Below are 20,831 nucleotides of genomic sequence, written 5' to 3'. Positions count from 1 at the left end.
AGAAAATGCTAATAACACATCATTAACTTATTCCCATAATTAATATATATATATATATATATAAATAAATAAATAAAATATAATAATAATAATAATAATAATAATAATAATTATTATTATTATTATTATTATTATTATTATTTAGTTAGAAAACAATAATAAATAATAATAATAATAATAATTATTATTATTATTATTATTATTATTATTATTATTATTATTTAGTTAGAAAACAATAACTTATTATGGAACAAATGAGAGATTTTGACCTCAATAACCCCTCTGTTCCTCTCAAGCAGATGTGAGCATACAAAGAGAGAGAGAGAGTAACTGCAAAACAAGGGGAGAGGTCGAAAGAGGGAGGGAGAGGGGGAAAAAGGGAAAAAATCTGGCTCTGAGAGCAGACTGCTATGAACATTGTGCAATTTATAATGAGTTGACTTTTCCTGTAAAATTACTTGATGTGAAATGCTACTACATATGAAAATAAATTAATACATAAATAAATATATATATAAATACATAAATAAAGTAGAAAGTACTAAGGCATATTTCACAGGGCTAGGAAAATATGCATGAATATGGTGGATGTGTGTAGGTCAAATATGCTAGCAATAGTAGTAGGACTATCGAGTTAAGATCGAGTCCAAAGAGAGTCAAGTCCAAGTCCAAGAGGTTTGAGTCCAAGTCAAGTCCAAGTCCAAATGAGACAATCAAAACAGAGAAAGGGGGGGAAAAATCTTCTTCAAGACAACATACTTAAATATTTATAATAAAGAGCATAAAGCATAAAGAGATTCAGCATTACACTGGTGAGTGTAATTTTCATTTCACTTTCGCGTTATAGTCATTGGTCCTCTAAATGCTGCTGCTTCATGTTGAGCTCTCAGCGGTGATGCTGTTATTCTTCAAAAGAACACCAGATGGCGCCATGTATCAGTTAAATCAATATCATACAGCATATGGCCAAAGTAGAAGGATGTAAACATTGGAAAAAAAGATAGTGGTAAGCTTGATTTTCAGTTGACCTATTGTAATAATGACTGTCTGTCTTTTATCTTATCTCAGATTCAGGTCTGCCTTTAGGAGTTATTGCAGGAATATGTGCTGCTGCTGTTGTTGTGCTGGTTGTAACTGTAATTTGTGTAAAGTGCTGGTGCTGGTATTGCAGTAGGGGCCATAAGAAAAAAAAAAAAAAAAAAATGGGCCATAAGAAAAAAAAAAAAAAAAAAAAAAAAATTCTCTTCTCCAACATATAAATTAGTCTAAAAAAATGAGCTGTGCAATCTAATTTTTTATTCAATTTTTCTCATGTCCACTACAATGGATGCCAGGACTGAAGAAAAAAAAAAAAGTCTGAATTTTTCAACCATACATTATAAGTAGAGTTTGTGCTCTATAGTTGAAGTGTTGAAGAATTGGAACAGAACACATACTGTAAGAATGAACAATGCCATAAGAATGTGGAAAAAAAAAAAAAAAAAAAAAAAAAAAAGGTAAGATGTCTCAAAAAACTTTTTTTTTTTTGGTTGAAGTGGGTGAATCTGAGTATATGTATAAATGTCTTTGTGTGTATATGTATGGGTTTATGTGTACATGCTGATTGTTTTGATATATATATATATGACCGTGTGCATTATAGCATCAAGGCATCTGTGTGTGTGGAGGAGGTGTGAGTGTGTGTGTTGATGTGTATTGACTGATCTCACATCCACTATGGCTGTTTCTCAATAAAACCAATGAAAAATTGATCTACAGGTTATAGTCACTTAGAGGACATAAATGAAATCATATTAATATTAATTTCATTAATTAACATCAATGTTCATAAAATATTAACATTAGAATTTGTACCTCTGTATTTAGCTTTGAAAAGCTTGCACAAATTTCTAAACCTGCTTTATAACTAATACATGAGGTTCCTGCTAAGACCTGATGTCCATTGCGATTGCAAAAAAAAAAAAAAACACTGTGTTCTGCAACTCTGACAGATCTTCAAAATAACTTTGAATATTATCATTTTATAGTCTTAATTTTACAACTGGTGCAAGTTGATGAGTCTATACCATTAGCATAATTCTGCATATAAAAGGTAAAATATTAAGGTAAAATTCCTCCTCTTCCTGTCTAGTTGGTTATCATGTTTCTCTTTTGTGATGTCTGTAGCTCAGTCAGATTAAGTTAGGAGTCAGATCTTCATTGTAATTGGTTGATCAGGGACCAATCAGTGACCAGGCATTGCTTATATTTTAAAAACATTTTACTGGTTTAAACAAAAAATCATGTGATGTCCATTTCAATGGATGCAGGGTCTAAAGGGAGTTATTATCACTGTGTGATGGAGATTATTCACCTTCACCAGCTTCTGCGAGTCCTTTAAATTTTTAAAATTGTTGTATCAAATTTAAGGGCATAAAAAAAAAAAAAAAATTGTGAATAGTACAAGAAAAAGTCTTAATTACGATTTCAAGAGATCCTAAATTTAAGGAACAGGAACTGTGATATTGTTACGAATCTGGTCAGTGACCTGCGGTCCGCTCACCACCAGATGTCACTCTCACCCTGTCACTACGCTCAGACTGTTGTACTACATCCCGGACTACATACCCCACTATCCACCACACTGATTGCGCCATACACCTGTGGCCAATCAGCGGCCCTATAAAAGCCCCTGTCTTTCCCCATGCAAGCCACGGGGTATTGTTGTTGTTGTTATTACCATTGCTATCGTTGTGTTCCTAGTTCCTTGTTCCCGAGTTCCCTGTGTTTTGTATTCTCGCCTGGCTTCCCCGTTTTGCCGGGGATCCTCGCCGCCTGCCTACTGGACTCTAGCTCGTTCCTTGGATTATTCTCTCGTCTCATCCCTTTACGGATTACGTTTGCCACGGATTGACCCACACCTGTTTTACGGACTTCTGTTGTGCCTCGCCCCTATATACCTGTTTGTTGTTTTGACCCTGCCTGTATGACCATGTCTTTGCCTCCTCTTATTAATAAAAGCTCGCAGATGGATCCGCTCGCCTCTCGTCTCACTCACTCCGTTACAGATATGGCTTAATGCGAGTAATCAGTAAAAAGCTATGATTTCATTGAAATGGCAATATTTCTTCGAAGTCAAAATGCAGCACATTTTTATGAAAATATCTCTATGGGAAGTTGACTGTCTTCAGACAAGTATTGATACTGCAGCATTTTTATTTAATCTTATCTACGTAATACCTAGGTTACAAGTGCAGTGCTGCTTTTACAGCATTTACTAAGGGAAATCACTATATTTCCGCCATTGCAAAAGTGCCAGAGTGTCAGAGAATAAATTGCCAGTCATATTACAGTTTAATGTGTTACCATAAACACTGCCTTACCCCACTCATACTGTATTCATTTTATATGCACATGTCTTAAAGCCTTCAGTTTTATTTTAAAAATCCCACAAGTTCGCATGAATGCTCTGCTCTGCCAGGTGCAGTGTTTTGGTAGCACTAGGGTTATTAACTAAAACTGAAACTAAAAGTACTTCATTATTTGAAATAAAATACTTGTTAACTAGGGGTGTGACGAGACACTTATCTCACAAGACGAGATGAGACACGAGACTGGGTTCACGAGAATGAGACGTATGAATGAGATGAGATGTATGAGACGCGCCTGGCCTCGTCTGAAATGTAGATAAAAAGTAAATTAGTGCATACAAGGATATCCTATTTATCATTTTACACAATAAAACGACCTACCATAGATCGTCAACCCTCACGTGCAGTATGCTGTACTGCTCGTTCAGCGTCTGCCACTCGTCCAACTCAAGTTAACAAATATGAGTCTCAAAACATCTCCAGTTGACTAAGAGCAATCACATAATTAAAATTACTTCTATGCAAAAGAAAGTGTTACAAATCGTTTTATACACTAAAATGATTAACTTGAACCACCAGTCAATCGTTAACACTCACGTGCAATATGCAGTGTTGATCATTCAGTATCCACAAAGTGTTTAATTCAGAATAACCAGCATGAAAATGTCTAAGAGGCACATCTAAAAATCAACTGAGAAGCAATTAAATGATTACACACCACTCTTCAAAAAGACTCTTCAAAAAAAAAAAAAAAAGACATTAAACAAAAGAAAACCTACCAGCGATTGTTCTTCCAGCGACGAACAACCACCTGCACGCCAAACAATTGAAATGCTGCTAATCGGAAGTACGCATTTAAAGAGAGTCCTGCCTACCATATCAGGCTCCTTTGAGATGCGCCGCGCCTCGCCTCGCCTGAAATGTAGGCGAGATTAGGCGGCTGTAGTGAGGGGAGGAGTGAAATAAGTGCAGTCAAGACGGACAGTTCTGACCTCTCGAAGTAGAACAAGACACCTACGAGATCAAAGGAGGATATCGCGTTATCACACTCACGTGCTGTGTTGCTGATAAACATGATATAATTTCAGCTGTTTTTTTTTTTTTTTTTTTTTTTTTTTTTTTTTTATCAAAATAAATATGACGAACAAGACACTAAAGTGCTTGCTATTTAATTCCATACGAAAGGTGTATTTATCATCCATTTGTACTTTAATACAAACGTGTATTTTAGATTTTTATATAAATATGACAACAATCACATATCTCACGCAGAGATTGCACTGGCATAGTGTTTGGGAATATTCATGCATAATTTAAATAATCACATGATATTAGATTAAAAAATAAAACATTTTAGAAAAGAACGGCAACATCACGGTTGTCTGAACCAATGAGCTTTGTGTCGTCATCCGGGTCTGCTTGCTCGAGTGAGCAGCCATGTTGGAAATTTCTCTTAGCCCTTCGTTTGAAGTGAGGTCCCGAGAAATCTTCGTTTGGAGGGCTATCTAGCCCTTCCCCTTCCCCCTACCCCTCCAACCAAAAGAGAATTCAGACACCCCTACCCCTACACGTGAACGCGCCAAACGGAGGGGTAGGAGAAAGTGTAGAGGTTAACGGTGTATTTCCACTACAGCGTAGCGAGTGGAGCGGAGCGAAGCGTTTTCCATTCATTCCTATGGAAGCTAAGCTTAAACGCTTGCGCAGTGCATTATGGGATTGAAAGCGGCGCGAAGAAAGCGTTGAGAGCGGCTTTTTACCAGCAATTTCACACGCCCCAAAGCAGTGGCGTTATAGCGTTGCCGGCGGCGCTGAGCGTGGTTTTGACGCTGTAGTGGAAATACACCGTAAGGGGTAGAATTGGGATTGGGCCATAACCTTACAATTCCAAGGCGGCAAAGTGTCTTTCTCAATTTGTGTTCTTTTACAGGTCAGGTATTCTGCTGTATCTATGTATTCTACACCTGTATCTATTTTTGAAATATCGATATTTTTGTTTTTGCTAGGTTGATTTTAAAGAGAGATTTCACCCTTTAAAAGACCTCTGTTCATCTTTGGAACACAAATTAAGATATTTTTGATGAAATCCAAGAGCTTTCTGACCCTAGACAGCAAGGGTCCTACCAGGATGAACGATCAGAAAGGTACAAAGAACATCGACAAAATAGTCCATGTGGCATCGGTGCTTCACCGTAATTTTATGAAGCTATGGAAATACGGAGAGCAGAGGAATTGTTGAATAAAGTTATTTTATTTATTTATTTTTATTTATTTATTTGCACAAAAAATATTCTTTAGCTTCATAATTAAAGTTGAACCACTGATGCCACATGGACTATTTTGTCGACGAAGTAGAGACATTTGATTTTTCTGACCAGTTAGGGTTGGGCCGGGGGCAGTCGAATTGTTTACCCCTAAAATGCATACCTCGGGTCTTTAGCGACCCGGGACGTCATTTACTACCCTCTCCCTCCTTCATTTTTTAAAGTTTGACATCAGCTTTCTTAGTATTCCCCAATCTATTCATTATGAACAATAAAACAAGAAAAAGTAATAAAATGAAAAAGAATATCTGTTTTCTGAATAGTTTTTTGTAAAAAGTGTATAGGACGCTAAATACCTGAGGTGTGTAATAGTGTAAGTATATTTTTCGTGCGGAATCGAGCGAAGTTGTCTGGAATCGAGAAATAGCAAGAAAGTTTCAACATTTTAAATTTCCACCTGCATTAGCTTTTAAAAGCCCTAGTGTCGTTCTTCTCTGAATATACCACACTTGCTTTCATTTCATCGTTTATAAGTAATGGAATCAGCAGTTATTCTTACATCATAGTCAGTCCGTTGATCTTTTGCAAAGCAGCCACTGACCGCCAAATGGAAACATGCATTTTCTGTCTCGCTTTCGAAACGTTAATCAGGTGCTTTATGGTTTAGATGCATGATCTGAGCTTTCCGACTGCACATCATTAAATGTTAAAGAAAAGAGTTAACTTTTACTGAAAATCCAATATAAAAAACAACTTTACAGCACTTTTTAAAAAGGCCGAAACTAATGATGTCCACCAGAGGGAGCCACTGGATAAAACAAAATCATTTTCGATTGCAAGAAAATATTGATGTGCGCATACCCAGTAGCCACTGCTGTCCAGAAGAGGGCAGAGCTTAGAGCTTCAATTTATTTATTTATTTATTTATTTATTTATTCATTCCTTCCCAAGCAATTTGACATGGTGGCATGCACACTGCTTCAGAGGACTAAATGGAAATAAATGCAGTGCAGTTTTATTATTATTATTATTATTATTATTATTATTATATTAGCTTTTTTATCTCTATTTATTTTTGGTGTTGAAACCTTCTGAGAGTAAAAATAACACATGACCAAGCTTACAGCAATGACAGGTTTAAAGATGCAGTAAGTTTTCAGCTGAATGCTAAACTGAATAATATTCTTCATATTGTTGCTCACCTCAGTTTCCTAAGCTACATTTGATAGCAATGTCTATGAATTATTTTCATAAATTATAAAGACAGAAGAATTAAGTTCATGGATGTTTATCTTCAAACTGGTGTTGCTGAGATACAAGAAGTCAAACAGAAGAGTTTAATGGTAGTAGAGAGGATTTATTGAGGATTAGAGACAGGTGGATACAAATTTTTATCCTCGTTTGTTTTTGTACATTCACTACTCCCATTATTATTATTTTTAATGCTCAATAAGTTATTACAGAGGACAGTTACACAGACATGTATGAAGAAGTGCAGATCTCTGAAGAGTATAACATTAAAGTTAAATTAAAGAAAACATGTATTTTTAACATAATGTGTACTTAACAGTAGTGATGTATGTCTCCGAGACCGGTCTCGAGACCACTTTTACGTGGTCTCGGTCTTGTCACGGCCTTGACGGTCTTTGGTCTTGGTCTTGTCTTGGTCTCGGACCTCTCGGTCTTGTCAAGTCTCGCTGTCTCAGACCGTCATAGTGGTCGGGGATTTAGCAGTACTACACGCTCAAAAAAAAAAAAAAAAAAAAAAAAAAACACGGCGTGTTAACCGATTATTAACCGTTAACCGACAAGATTTTTTAAAATTAGAATTTAATTATTTTAGAAAGGATAAGTGTCTGTGACTCGTTAAAATACCAACATTTGTTTTCCCGGATTAATTTTACATGCGCAAAAAGCAGCAAACAACAGAACATGAGGATTCACATGGACACGTCGCATCACATGCAGCGCTTCTGCGAATGGAGAAAAACATTATAAAGCTAGGCTATATTTATATATAATGAATAAATAGGCCTACACGATAAATATTTTTACTTAATAAAACAAACAAACAAACAAAAAAAGTGCAACAAGTAGCTAGCATGCAGAGTTTTGGTACATTTTTGTGCTGCGCAAAAGGAAGACGGCTGAAAGCGGCATCCTATTTTTCTTTATTTTACAAACAGCAAACCGTTTACAGTTTCGATTATCTGTAAAGAGTTGTTTCCCCTGTTAGAAGGAAAAAAATAAAGTGATTGCGCCGGCGCCGCACGCGCACACACAATCAGCCAAACATATGGGAAAAAAAAAAAAAAAAAAATCACACTGCTTAATCGTTATCAACGTACTGCCGTGATATTATTCCAAACATTTTTTTTTAATGTGGATATTGTAATGCGAGAAGTACAAAACCGGGTTTACATAATAAATAATATTTTAGCATTCAAATACATCCTGAATACAGAGACATTGGATTTGTGTCGTGTGAGAGACCCAATGTTTGTTTCAGTTTCGCTTTACCCTAAATGGTTTCGTTTCCCCTAGCTTCTTATATTTTTCATTTTTGTTCTTTTCTAAATACTGTTAAATTGAAATTATTTTTGTGGAGTGAGGGGAACTAAAATAGCCTAGCCTATGTTTATAGTGTACTGTAAATATTTCGCGACCTGGTGTCTTTCTGAATGTAATAATAAAATACGACTTAACGTTATAGGCCTACGCGATTTATCTTTTTTCTCTCAAAAATGCAATTTCATTTTACTTTAACCATCCAAAAAACGTTTTAAAATATTTTGATAAATAACTGAAAAAAGACCTTTTAAACCGTTTAACTGATTGTGTTAATCGGTCAAAATTCTTGGTGAGCGCGGCTAAGGTGGTACATCAAGTTCGTGGTATTACCAGTCTTGGCGGGGACGACGGTCTTGCATAATTTGCAGACGACATTGGTCTGACTACGGTCAGACTTATAATATCCAAAAAACTGCCATACTGGCGAGCTGACTTTTCCTCTTTTATTTAAAATTTCCTCGCTCGCTGCGGCACTCATTTTCTGCTTATGAAGAGGAATCCAGCAGACCAGCACGAGACAACGATATGGCGCAACGAAAGTTGATACTGTTACATGATTGGCTGTTAGCGTGTCACTCCCTACGTTGCTAGGTTACCAGAGAGCGAGTGCCTTTGTTAATGCAACCAAACTTGCTTCGCAACCTCTGTTTTCTTCCGACACAGAAGAATAAAAAATATCAAACGTTTTATCCAACACATTTTTTATTGATATCGATCACGTGTTTATCGCGATACATATCGTTATCGTTTTATCGCCCAGCCCTAGCCGTCATACAATTGCTACACATAGTTGGTCTCACCCAGTCTGAAAAAACATTTACAGTGAGCTCAGTCACACACATGACATGGTCTGTCTCTGTATTGCTCTGCCTGTAGTTGAAGTAATACCGTCTAATATGTATTGAATGTAAACTGCGGCTGAACCCTAGTATGCTGCTGTTCATACAAGTTATTGCGTAGCTTCAACACTAGTCTGTTTTTTTTTCTCCGGTCTCGACTTGGTATCGGTCTTGGTCTCGACTTGGTCTTGGTCTTGACATGGTCTGTCTTGGTCTTGGTCTTGGTCTTGTCTTGGTCTCGATACCTTCTGGTCTTGGTAGTGTCTTGGTCTCGGTTTAGGCGGTCTTGACTACAAGTTTACTTAACAGACTGGTGGACCATGAAATGAGAGTCAGTTAAGATATTATCCTTCCTACAGTCTCATAATAACAGAGGGGTACATTTTCTTTTAACTTCAGGGGGACTTGTGTGCTGTTCTTCAAATATATACAGCTTGTTAAAGCACAACCAAAAATGCTATTATTTAAAATACATGAATATATCTATTGGCACAGTGTTCATGTTCACAGCTGTCAGACTGTGGTTGCCATATTTAGAAGATTTGTAAAGAACTAGTTATAAGCCACTGAATTTATTTATTTTTTATTATTATTATTATTTATTTATTTATTTATTTATTTATTTATTTTGCAGTTGAAAAACAAAGACAGACAGAAAAAAAAGAAGTGAACAAATTATTGGTAAAATATCGTTATGCTTTGTAAGTCTCTATTCACCCTGTCACATTAACTATGCCTTCGTCATAATGTACAGGCCAGCCTTTTTCACACTTCACAACAATATAACGAGTGGACTTATTCCCTCTATATTCACATTTTCGTTTATTCTCACTACTTTTCAATTTGCACGTGATCACAGGAAAAGGCTGGTTGCTCTTAATCATACCATTGGACTGTGGAGTACCTCCTTTATCACAAACTGCATTAATTTGATGTTTATTTGCTTTTATGAAAGTGTTAACTTCTTTGCAGCCATTTGGTGTTTTAGAGTCAGAGATTTTTCTATGTTTGATTTCACTGTCACACTTTTTCTCAGTCATATCAGGACCCAAATGCTGATTGAGGAATTTTTCATATCTGGGTTTTATATCTTCTGGTTGACCATGAGCAGTGAAAGAAGCAGCCAAGACCAGCAGCAGAATCACAGCAGACTGATGAAATCTCCATGACCTGGTGAACAACACAAACATCAAAACACCTTCTACTGACATTTGACATTAAGAAGCAGTTCGTTTTTACTTGCCCATATTTTAGTTAGTTTACTTTAACCCAGCTGTGCATGTTTTTGTACACAGTCAGCATCTTTGTCTTTCTGTTAAAGTCTGTACTTTCTCTTCCATTTCCATCAAGACAAATTTCATGTATATCTTATAATTGCTGAGGAAATTTCTAAAGTTCTTACCTTGTTGTTCTGGGTAAATGAATACTTGTACAGTTGTCTTTTTTGCCTGGAGGCTTTTCAGTAATTAACAGCTGTTTTCGGATGGTCTCGATGCTAGCAGTCATCAGCTGTGGTGTAGACCAGTCGCAGTGCGGGATCCTTGGTGAATGCTCAGCTTATTAAGAAAGATAGGTCATATTTATACTACAGATTCATACAGCAACATGTACTGGGCATCCAATCAAAGTACTCAGAGGTCAAACATTACCCTATATGGATGTTAAGAAAAAAAAAAATGTGTGTGAGCATGTGTATGTTTGTGCCAAGTCCTCATTTTCATGTGGGTGTACCAGTATGTCCAAAGTCTAGCTCTTGTTTTATCTGTAGATATATCTGTGATGTGCACATAACAACCAAAAATTACCCAAGGGCAGTCTTGCACAATAAAAGTCAAAAGTGAAAAAAGTAAAAAAATGAAATGAATAAAACTGGACTACAGAGTAATATGCAGGTTGGAGATGGAAAAGCAGTCATACAGTATTTGAAGTTCATTAAATTGCTTAACTTACTTTTCCAATGGTCTCCATTTGCATCTGTCATATAAGCTTGTCAGATCAAATATGTCCTACAGTATACTTCATTGTTTTCAACTAAATAAACAGCAACACAACCAAATGCTTTATACTCATTTCATAACATACGTGTTGCTTACTTCTGTATGAATTCCAGCGTAAGTGCCGCATACTCTGGGTATTTTGTAGCTTACAACCGCAACTGTAGAGGAGATGTGGTCACTAACTTCTTGAACGACAGCAATCTTGAACTGCCCATCACCTTAAATAAAAAGACATTACAAAATTGGCATATACATAACGACAAGCAGCTTTGAACACCTTTGAAGGTGTGTTCAGCAAACAACTTCACATTGTTGTAAACATCAACAGAATAAATAACTCAATGACTATTTTCTTTTCAATATTGAACACTAATGTTAAATAAAACTGTTAATAAAACAGAATACAAACCCATGATAAGAATGCAGGTGTGCTTGAGATTCACAGTACAGCAGCAATCACGTCCTGTCATTAAAAATAAAACAAAATAAACACTGTGAATGATTGTGTTCCGATTGACATGGTAACTACACATTACTCATTGTTCCCTACTCCCTGAGCAGGGGAAATCCATTTAAGTATTTATGTAATATAATTTATGTAACATATTCTACATTAAAATACATTTAGAATTAACAATGACTGCCGTACAAAGAGTCCAAAAAAAAAAAAAAAAAAAAAAAAAACGTGACCTAATGCAGAGAACACCGCCCACCACCGTCGTTTTGATTTTTATAGTAATAATTGACAATACAAATAAAATTGAACGCAGCTGCTCAATGCAGAGTGCCGAACAACAGTCGAATCGCAGATCAGATTTTATTTATCTGCGAGCAGAGTGACGAGCTGACCGACAAGAAGAGTGAAGTCGGGCGAGAGAGACAAGACGATGATGGAAGTTTGGCAATTTTTTTTTTTTTTTTTTTTTTTTTTGAAAAGCCTGTTGACTTTCGCCGTTTATATGGTGATTTTTCAAAGTTTTTTGAGCATTAATTTCTTATTTATTTGGTTCTACAGTGTTTGCTGATTTTTATGTTGTGTAATTTCTTTCTTATTCGTTTTGCTAATAAACGTTCTAGGCTACGTTTCTTATATTTATTTGGTTCCACAGTGTTTACCGATTTAAAATGTATGTAGGGCCTAAATTATTTGTTATTTTATTTTAGGCATATAGCATGGTGTAAGATATTTTTATTCGTTTTGTTAATAAAAGTTCCATGATTAACTTATAGGCTAAGTGAGTTTAACGTTGTATTTTGTTGTTGCTTGAATGGGATTCAAGCAATTGACGCCGAATTGCCCTAATTTAAAAGTGAAAGTAAAATGTGCACAGCGCATTTACAAGCTATTTAAAAGCGAAGGAAAGCGAGTGAAAAGAGGGAAATTGAAGATATGAGCCATTGAAGTTCGGAGCCAGTTTCCTACTTTCCTCATAACATAATGTCATGTTTCCTAGACGTCTGTAGAAGGTGCAGAACAGGTTCAGGAAATCGACTTAAGAACGTTTTATGCAAATAAACGTGACAAAGTTCTGATTTAAAAAAAATGTAAATATCACGTGTATTTTTTATAAAACATTTAGGTGTTAAAACAGTGTAATATTTATATGTATAAACAACATCATGACAGTACCATAATGCGGCCATTAAATTATTTTATTAATATTATTAATATTATTATTATTTTTTTTTTATGTGTAGTATTTTTCACTGGGACATTGACAGAAACAGCCGCTTACTTCTATGTGTGATTAAGTTAAGTTAAAGTTTAAGTTAAACAGATGTAAAGAGATTTAAATATAATAGATAAATATATTTAAATATTTAATAATAATGCAGAATATTAACACAATATTATTGTTTATTGTATATTTTAATAATAATAATAATATATTTAATAAATAAATTTAAATTTAATTTAATAAATAGATCTCTATTTAAACGTGCGCTCGCGTGAGGGGCATTAACGTAGTGACGTAAACGTGATGGCGCAAGCAGCCGCGAAGACGGAAGATATTGATATTGTGTATTACCAAAGACTGAAGATATAACCACCACGATAGATCCGTCGTGTAATTTATTTAACTTTACGTTAAGGACACTTTATAAAACCTACAGAGGATGGGACCCAACCTGACCAACAGCCTTCACAACGCAACGCAGCAATTTGGAAATTTAAACAGTAACGGTCTCTAACGGTCATCTGAGAGACGGACGGGTGCTAAGCCGAAGGTAAGCTATATAAATGTACCGTTATTCGTCGTTTTGTCAATCTAATGTTAAATTTCACTTTAGATGTATTTTGTTCTGTGTTATGACGATTTCAAATGCAACTTTTTGTCATTTTTATATCTCCCTGTTGGTTAATTTGCGCGGAAAGTGGTCAGTGAAGTTACAGTCTGAGGTAAATTTATGTTGATCCCTTTTAATTGTCTAAATTAGTCACTAAAACACCTAACTTCACAATAATGTAAGATTTTCAAAACTGTATCTTGTGTTAAGTGTGTGTTCTTGTAGTAAAATAGACTTTAACTAAATTCACTAAAGACTAAATATCAGTCTGGCAGTATTTTCTGATATATTATATCAGAAAATACTAGCTATATTTGTAGTTATAATAATAATAATAATCGTTTATATTTCAATTTTGTTTTCAGGGCAGTTCATGAAGACGAGATGTTTTGTCAACCTGGACAGAAGTTCCACCTGCCACACCAGACTCTCTGCTGTACACGGAGGCCTGTACACTAGCACATGGGTTTTTGGAGCCAGGGACCTCTTGCAGGGAAGAAGATTTTCCAAGGACCCCCTCATAAATATAACAGTGTTTAAGGCTAAAGTTAATGTGGATAGGAGTATAATGAACATAATATGATTGTTTTATTGGTGCAAATGGTCCCTATTTTGTATGAACTGTTTAATAATACAGCACAATATAGGCCTAATTTACCATATTTTCCAGACTTTACACCAGGTCAGGAAAAAAAAAACATGCATAAGTTGCATTGGTGTATAAGGCACATTTTACTGTTACTTTCAGAAATAATGTAAATACTGATAAATAAAACAAATGTTAATAAACTTAACAAACATTATAAAAAATGTAAACATGTAATTTACTTTTCCTCATTCCAAATCATTTAAATTAATTGGCATTCAGAACATATATATATATATATATATATATTAGGGGTGTGATGAGACAACACGAGACGACACAACACTAGGTTCACAAGAACGAGACGAGACGAGAATTTTAAACTTTTCTTAAGAAATCCTCAATGATTAAATATATAGGGAAAATAGTATTTTATTCAACTGAAAAAGACAAAATGCAAAAACATTTAGGTGCATTTTAAACTTTATGAAATTAAACTTCCATTTTAATGGAATTATATGCAGTAATGCATAAATTGGATAAATTGCGAATCCCAGTTTTTAATAAATTGGAGATCACGATTCTGGAGAAAAAAGATTAGAAAACTAAACAAAATAACATAATTTACTAGTGGTTTTGATAAACTGTTCATTGCTTAAGTCTTTTAAAAACATATTCATTTAAACAAAATAATAATAATACTAAAAAAAAAAAAAACATTCAATGAAGGGAGTCAGTGTCTCACTTCATTAAGACTTGTTTGACTATTGAAATCTCCTGAATGAATGATTCAATTACATACTTTTTTTCAAACGGGCAGTTGTCGCCACCTCCTGGCGGAAGAGGTTAAGCGTTACTATACATACAAGATACTTTTGTTTTGATCGCTACTGTAGAAAATAAGTGTTTATACCCTAACTATAAACTTTAATCCCAGTACTTCTGTTACTTAAATGTCTGTTACACAGAAATAATTATTATAATGTGGTTGAAAAGACTGTTTGTGTTGCTCTTTCTGCATTCACATTTACCCTCTAATTCATTAACATGGGCATCGACAAAACGAGCCATTCATTACAAGCAATATTTATTTAAAATTAAGCCTATCACAAACTTATTTAATATGATACTGAAACTGCTAAGCTATTTTTTAGTATGTACAGAAGGTTTTAAACTTCTCTTGTGTCAAAATTAGACGTTTTTTTCTCCCCCAGTTCAGCTCCAACAGGTGAACATAATGTATGTTTTATATGTTATTTGTTACAGTTGTTATCCACTGAAAATACGTCCACAATGACCAGATCTGAACTAAATTTTAACCTTCTAGAGACGTCCTGTGAATGTCAATATTGGACGTCCAGAAGACGTCATAAAAAGACGTTGTAAAAACTTTCATTCTGGCTCTTCAGGGGACTTCATTTCAACGTCAGACAAAGACGTTGAAATGACGTCGTTTGGACGTACTTTTACTCGTTCATTACAATAAATATTTATTTTAAATTAAATTTTAAATAAATGTTTTCATGGTTTTTGTACACTGTGTCTGTAAGTTTATTTACAAGTACAAATAAAAATTATAATAAAACATGATTTTTACTTGAATGCAGCCTAAGAGTGTATATATTATGTCCAGAAACAGTATAAATGACATCTAAATGAGACTGCAGTTTACCTTATAAGACATTGAATATACGTCCATAATGACCAGATCTGAACTAAATTTTAACCTTCTAGAGACGTCCCGTGAACGTCAATATTGGACGTCCAGAAGACGTCATGAAAAGATGTTGTAAAAACTTTAATTCTGGCTCTTTAGGGGACGTCATTTCAACGTCCCACAAAGACGTTGAAATGACGTCGTTTGGACGTACTTTTGCTCAGTGGGTATGGGCACGCTGACCTGAAGCGGCATTCTGGCGCGGCTACCGCGCGTCGGATGCCTGTGTTCACACAGTCGCTTCACAGAAAGCTTGCTAGTAACGTTACCTAATTAATTTCTGTTTTGCATCTTATCATATGTGTGTGTGTGTGTGTGTGTAAAACAAGACATTAAAAGGTCTAAACTTACCTCATTTGGCAGAAAACTCCACGAGGAAGATGTATGACGATATACAGAGAATGTTGAGTGCGACGGCTCCAACGTTTATTTGCCAAACAAGCCTGACAACATTTAGCAACATAATGTACCATGGAAGAGTAAAAACGGGTTTCCCAAATTCGAAAGCCGACTTTAAAACGAAATTTTCACCGAGCAGCTCTCTGCTTCTTCTCTTCACTGTTTTCCCGCCGATAAGCCACTGAGGTTCTTGTTCCCACAATGCAAAGCGTAATTCAAAACTACGGAAAAATGCCTGTAAAAACCTAATACGGAAAATTCCTTCAAATTATTACGGTATATTTTACTGTATTTTTACAGAATTTTTTTGGTTTTGTTTTGTCTTTTTACAGTGCATTACACACAGATACATGTACGGAGAACTGCAGATCTTCAAAAGTATACTGTTCATCAAAACAAGAAGCTTTTTTTTTTTTTTTTTTGCACTTGAAAATAAAGAAAGGCAGAAAAGAAGAAGTGAACAGGCTCTATTCAGCCTGTCATCTATCCAATGATTATGCCTTCCTTATAATGTACAGGCCATCCTCGATTACATCCCAAAACAATATAACGAGTCGACTTCTTTCCTTTATATTGGCAATTTGGCTGTCTCTGCCCACTTTGTAATTTACAGGTGACCACAGGAAAAGGCTTGTTGCTCTTAAACAGATTTTTGCCCTGTGGAGTTCCTCCTTTTTTTCACAAACTACTTTAATATCATTTTTATTTGCTTGTATGGATGTATTGACTTCTTTTGCGGCCATTTCCAGAGGCAGTGATGTCTCTCTTTCTGATTTCTTTGTCACAATCATGTTCACTCACATGAGGACCAAAATGTTGATTGAGGAATTTTTGATAAGAAGGCTTTATATCATTTGGTTGACCATAAGCAGTGAAAGCAGCAGCCAAGACCAGCAGCAGAATCACAGCAGACTGAAGAATCTCCATGACCTGGTGAACAACACATAGATCAAAACACCGTCTACTGACATTTGACTTACAAAAGCTGTTGTTTTCACTTTCATATATTAGTTACTTTACTTTAACTCAGCTGTGCACATTGTTGTGCATAGATTGTCACTTTGTTTTTCTTTGTTTGTACTTTTTTCTATCTGCACCAAGACAGATTTTCTTAGATATCTTATACTTGATGAGTAAAGTAATTAAGTTTTTACCTTGTTGTTCTGGGCAAATGAAAACTTCTCCTAACCTTCTCCTGGAGGCTTTGCAGTAATCAACAGTGGTTTTCAGATAGTCTCGACGCTAGCAGTCATCAAGTGTGGTGTGGAGCAGTCATCAAGTGTGGTGTGGATATTTATATTTATACAGTAGGATAGACTGGGCATCCAATCAAAGTACTCAGATGTCAGACAATACCCTGTGTGGATGACAAGTAAGATGTACAAGCAAGCCAAAAATACATAGCAGTGATTTTTTTTTTTTTAACTCTGTTGAAAGTAATTCTGAATCATAGGATTCATGGGCGGTGTCAATTGCAAGTGACGTCACTGACGGAAGAAACGCAGGTGACTGAGAAGCCGCATCCTGGTTTCCCAACTGCCAATAAAACACCTAAAGAAGAAAAAGAAGAAGAGGAAGAAGAAGAAGCCACACCCTTCTGAATTTTCTGCTGCATTCATCTGACGTCGTAATTAATGTAATTCCGAGATGATGAAATACGTGATGTTCACTTCCTCATAGCAGTCAACAAAATGAACCCACATAAACGAATAGGCTTGTTCGAGATGCGCCTTGCCTCACCTGAAATGTAGGCAAGAGTAGGCGGCTGCAGTGAGGGGTGGAGTGAAATAAGCACAGTCAAGATGGACAGTTCTGACCTCTCGAAATGGAACAGAGATCAAAGGCAGATATTGCGTTATTCACACTCACATGCTGCATTGCTGATAAATAATTCCACCTCTATTGTTTTTATATGAAAATAAATATGTTGAATAAGACACTCAAAGTGCTTGCTATTTAATGCCATATGTATATATCATTATTTTAAGACAAACATGAACAGAGCTGGGTACATGACAAAAAAATTGTAGTCAGTCACGTGATTCATTACATTAAACATTTTAGGTAATATAAACAGATTACTTTTAACTCATTTATCACACTGATTTAAACAGGAACATAATGATGTAAAAAATGCAAAGAGTAAGACAATATGATCCATTCATTGTAATTTACAACATTATATTACATCAAGGTTTCCCTAACTAAGCTTCGTAAAGGAACTGCAGGGGGTTTGTGAGTTTAATAAAAAGCTATATACAATTAATTAAATCATAAAAAAAAAATAATAATAATAAAATAAAATAAAACAAAAATTAAAATGAAAAGAAAGTCTGCTCACTCTGCAGCCATATTTGCAGTTCATATAAGACAAGTCCTATCTTAATGAATGGGGGAATACTGAAATCTCAAAAACTGCTCACTGAACTTGCAATTAAATTACATGTGTCAAATTAGCAACGAAAATCTGTAAGTAATTGCCTCATGGATGTTGTTTCTGAATATAATTAGTAAGCTTTTTTAGAAATGACAATTTAAAAGATGAAAAAGAGAAATTAGGGAGAATCAATGGATTATAAATAATTTATTACTATCGTGTGAATAATATGTAATCATGTAATCCATAAAAAAAAGACCAGTAAAAGACAAGAATTGAAAACAGATAAATGCAATGAAGGACAGAAGACAAGATGGGTTGAACACTTCGAAGTGCTGTTCTGAATTTAATAGGCAAAAATTATTGGTCATCCAGTCTTTTACATTTTTAACACACTCTGTTAACTTCGATAATTTAGAAGTTTCATCTGGTCGTGTTGAGATATATAGTTGAGTATCATCAGCATAACAATGGAAACTAATCCTGTATTTTCTAATAATGTTACCAAGGGGCAGCATGTATAGTGATAATAGCAGAGGACCTAACAGATCCTTGTGCTGCTCCATACTTTACTGGTGATAACTGAGATGACTCCCCGTTTAGATAAACAAAGTGGTAGCAATCGGACAGGTAGGATCTAAAACATCTTAAAGCCTGCCCTTGAATACCCGCATTTTGTAGTTTTGTAGTTGATCTATTAGTATGTCATGAGTGTCGAACGCAGCACTAAGATCAAGTAAAACTAGCAATGAGATGCAGCCTTGCTCTGACACAAGAAGCAAGTCATTGGTGATTTTAACAAGTACGGTTTCTGTGCTGTGATGGGGCCTGAAACCTAAATGAAATTCTTCATAGATATCTTTTTTTTTTTTTTTTTTTTTTTTTTTGCAAGAAGGAGCACAGTTGAGCAGATACAGCTTTCTTTAAAATTTTAGGCATAAATGGAAGATTAGAAATGGGTCTTTAATTTGCCAGTTCACTAGGGTCTAGTTGTGGTTTCTTAATAAGAGGCTTAATAACCGCCAGCTTGAATGGTTTTGGGACGTGACCTAAAGATAATAATGAATTAATAATGTTGAGAAACGGTTCTTCTGCTACAGGTAACAATTCTTTCAGTAATTTAGTGGGTACAGGATCTAATAGGCATGTTGTTGGTTTAGACACAGTGATACGTTTATTTAGCTCTTTCTGTCCTATAGTTGTAAAGAACTGCAGTTTTTCTTTTGGTGCGGCGAAAGAAGCTGACATATTAGATGCTGTAGAATCTACATTTGTTATTGTATTTCTGATGTTATCTATTTTATCAGTGAAGAAATTCATAAAGTCATTATTATTAGACTGTAAGGGAATATTTTGATCGGGTGATGTCTGATTATTTGTTAATCTAGCTACTGTGCTAAATAAAAACCTTGGATTGTTTTTGTTATTTTCTATGAGTTTGTGGATATGCTCGGCCCTGGCAGCTTTAAAAGACTGACTTCCAAGTTAGTTTTTCTTCATTGCGCAAGATTACGAGTTTCTTTCTGGAGAGAATGCGTAATACTAGTTTTCTCTAACTTTTTTCAATTTGATGAGGGCAACGGCTTCTAACATATTGGAGAACATGGTGCCCATATTGCTAGTCATTTTGTCTGGATCCTGTGTATAAATGGGTACACAAATAACCTGCGATAAATCAGGCAGGTTATTTGTGATTCTATCTGTGGTGGCTGGAACAATAGTTCTGCCCAGACGATAATGCAGAGCCTTATAGTTAATATCAGTAATACGCAGCATGCACAATACAAGGACATGGTCAGAAACATCATCGCTTTGAGGTACAATGTCTATATCAGTAAGATCAATTCCATGCGATATAATTAAATCTAGCGTATGATTAAAACGATGAGTGGGCCCGGTGACATTTTGCTTGACTCCAAAAGAGTTTATTAGGTCAGTAAACGCAAGTTCTAACGCATCATTTGTATTATCAATGTGAACGTTAAAATCTCTGACAATTAGCACTTTATCAAAATATAGTATACTTGTATACTTTTAAGTTTTCTTTATGTGAACTTTACTTCATACTTCAATTATACTACTATGTCCCTGTTTAGGTATAAATTTGTATAGATTTTGTATATATGGACCTATTTTGATTTTTGATGTAACCCTAGCAACCCTAGTTACAATGGCGGCGCCCATGCAGGCTGCGGCTTACAGAGCTCCCGAGACCGCGATGTTTAATGTTAATTCTTGTATGACTTCTTGTATGTCTTTGTCTGCAAAAATAAATACAGAAGTAAGGTTAAATGATGGTGGAATACAGACGTACGTTTTGGAGCGACGAACCTTGCTCAATTTTTAGAAATACTGCGCAGAACTCTCCAGCGAGCTGACCGAGACACTTCGCAGCCCTTGTTTATTTCGGTGGATGGAGAAGCGAACCTGGCCGAGACGCAAGCG

The 20,831-nt window shown here is 35.3% G+C and overlaps 1 protein-coding gene, 1 long non-coding RNA gene and 1 pseudogene across 2 annotated transcripts; 1 reads left to right on the top strand and 2 right to left on the bottom strand.

Moving 5' to 3' along the window:
• Positions 1 to 7,362: 7,362 nt before the first annotated feature.
• Positions 7,363 to 11,236, bottom strand: LOC127161991 (ribonuclease-like 3). Its single transcript, XM_051104772.1, has 3 exons — positions 11,115 to 11,236; positions 10,424 to 10,577; positions 7,363 to 10,191 (listed from the first exon to the last, which is right to left on the bottom strand). The coding sequence occupies exons 1-3, from the start codon at positions 11,143 to 11,145 to the stop codon at positions 9,735 to 9,737; spliced, it is 642 nt and encodes a 213-aa protein (XP_050960729.1). The 5' UTR covers positions 11,146 to 11,236; the 3' UTR covers positions 7,363 to 9,734.
• A 1,696-nt stretch (positions 11,237 to 12,932) lies between these two features.
• Positions 12,933 to 14,997, top strand: LOC127161995 (uncharacterized). Its single transcript, XR_007827228.1, has 3 exons — positions 12,933 to 13,247; positions 13,396 to 13,419; positions 13,673 to 14,997. It is a non-coding gene; the product is annotated as an uncharacterized LOC127161995 (long non-coding RNA).
• Positions 14,998 to 16,492: 1,495 nt separating this feature from the next.
• LOC127161994 (ribonuclease-like 3) lies at positions 16,493 to 16,936 on the bottom strand (annotated as a pseudogene).
• Positions 16,937 to 20,831: the final 3,895 nt, after the last annotated feature.

This window comes from Labeo rohita, unplaced genomic scaffold (assembly GCF_022985175.1).
Source record: "Labeo rohita strain BAU-BD-2019 unplaced genomic scaffold, IGBB_LRoh.1.0 scaffold_794, whole genome shotgun sequence".
NCBI lineage: Eukaryota > Metazoa > Chordata > Actinopteri > Cypriniformes > Cyprinidae > Labeo > Labeo rohita.
Note: the sequence above shows the minus strand (reverse complement) of the source record. Positions and strands in the feature narration are given on the sequence as shown.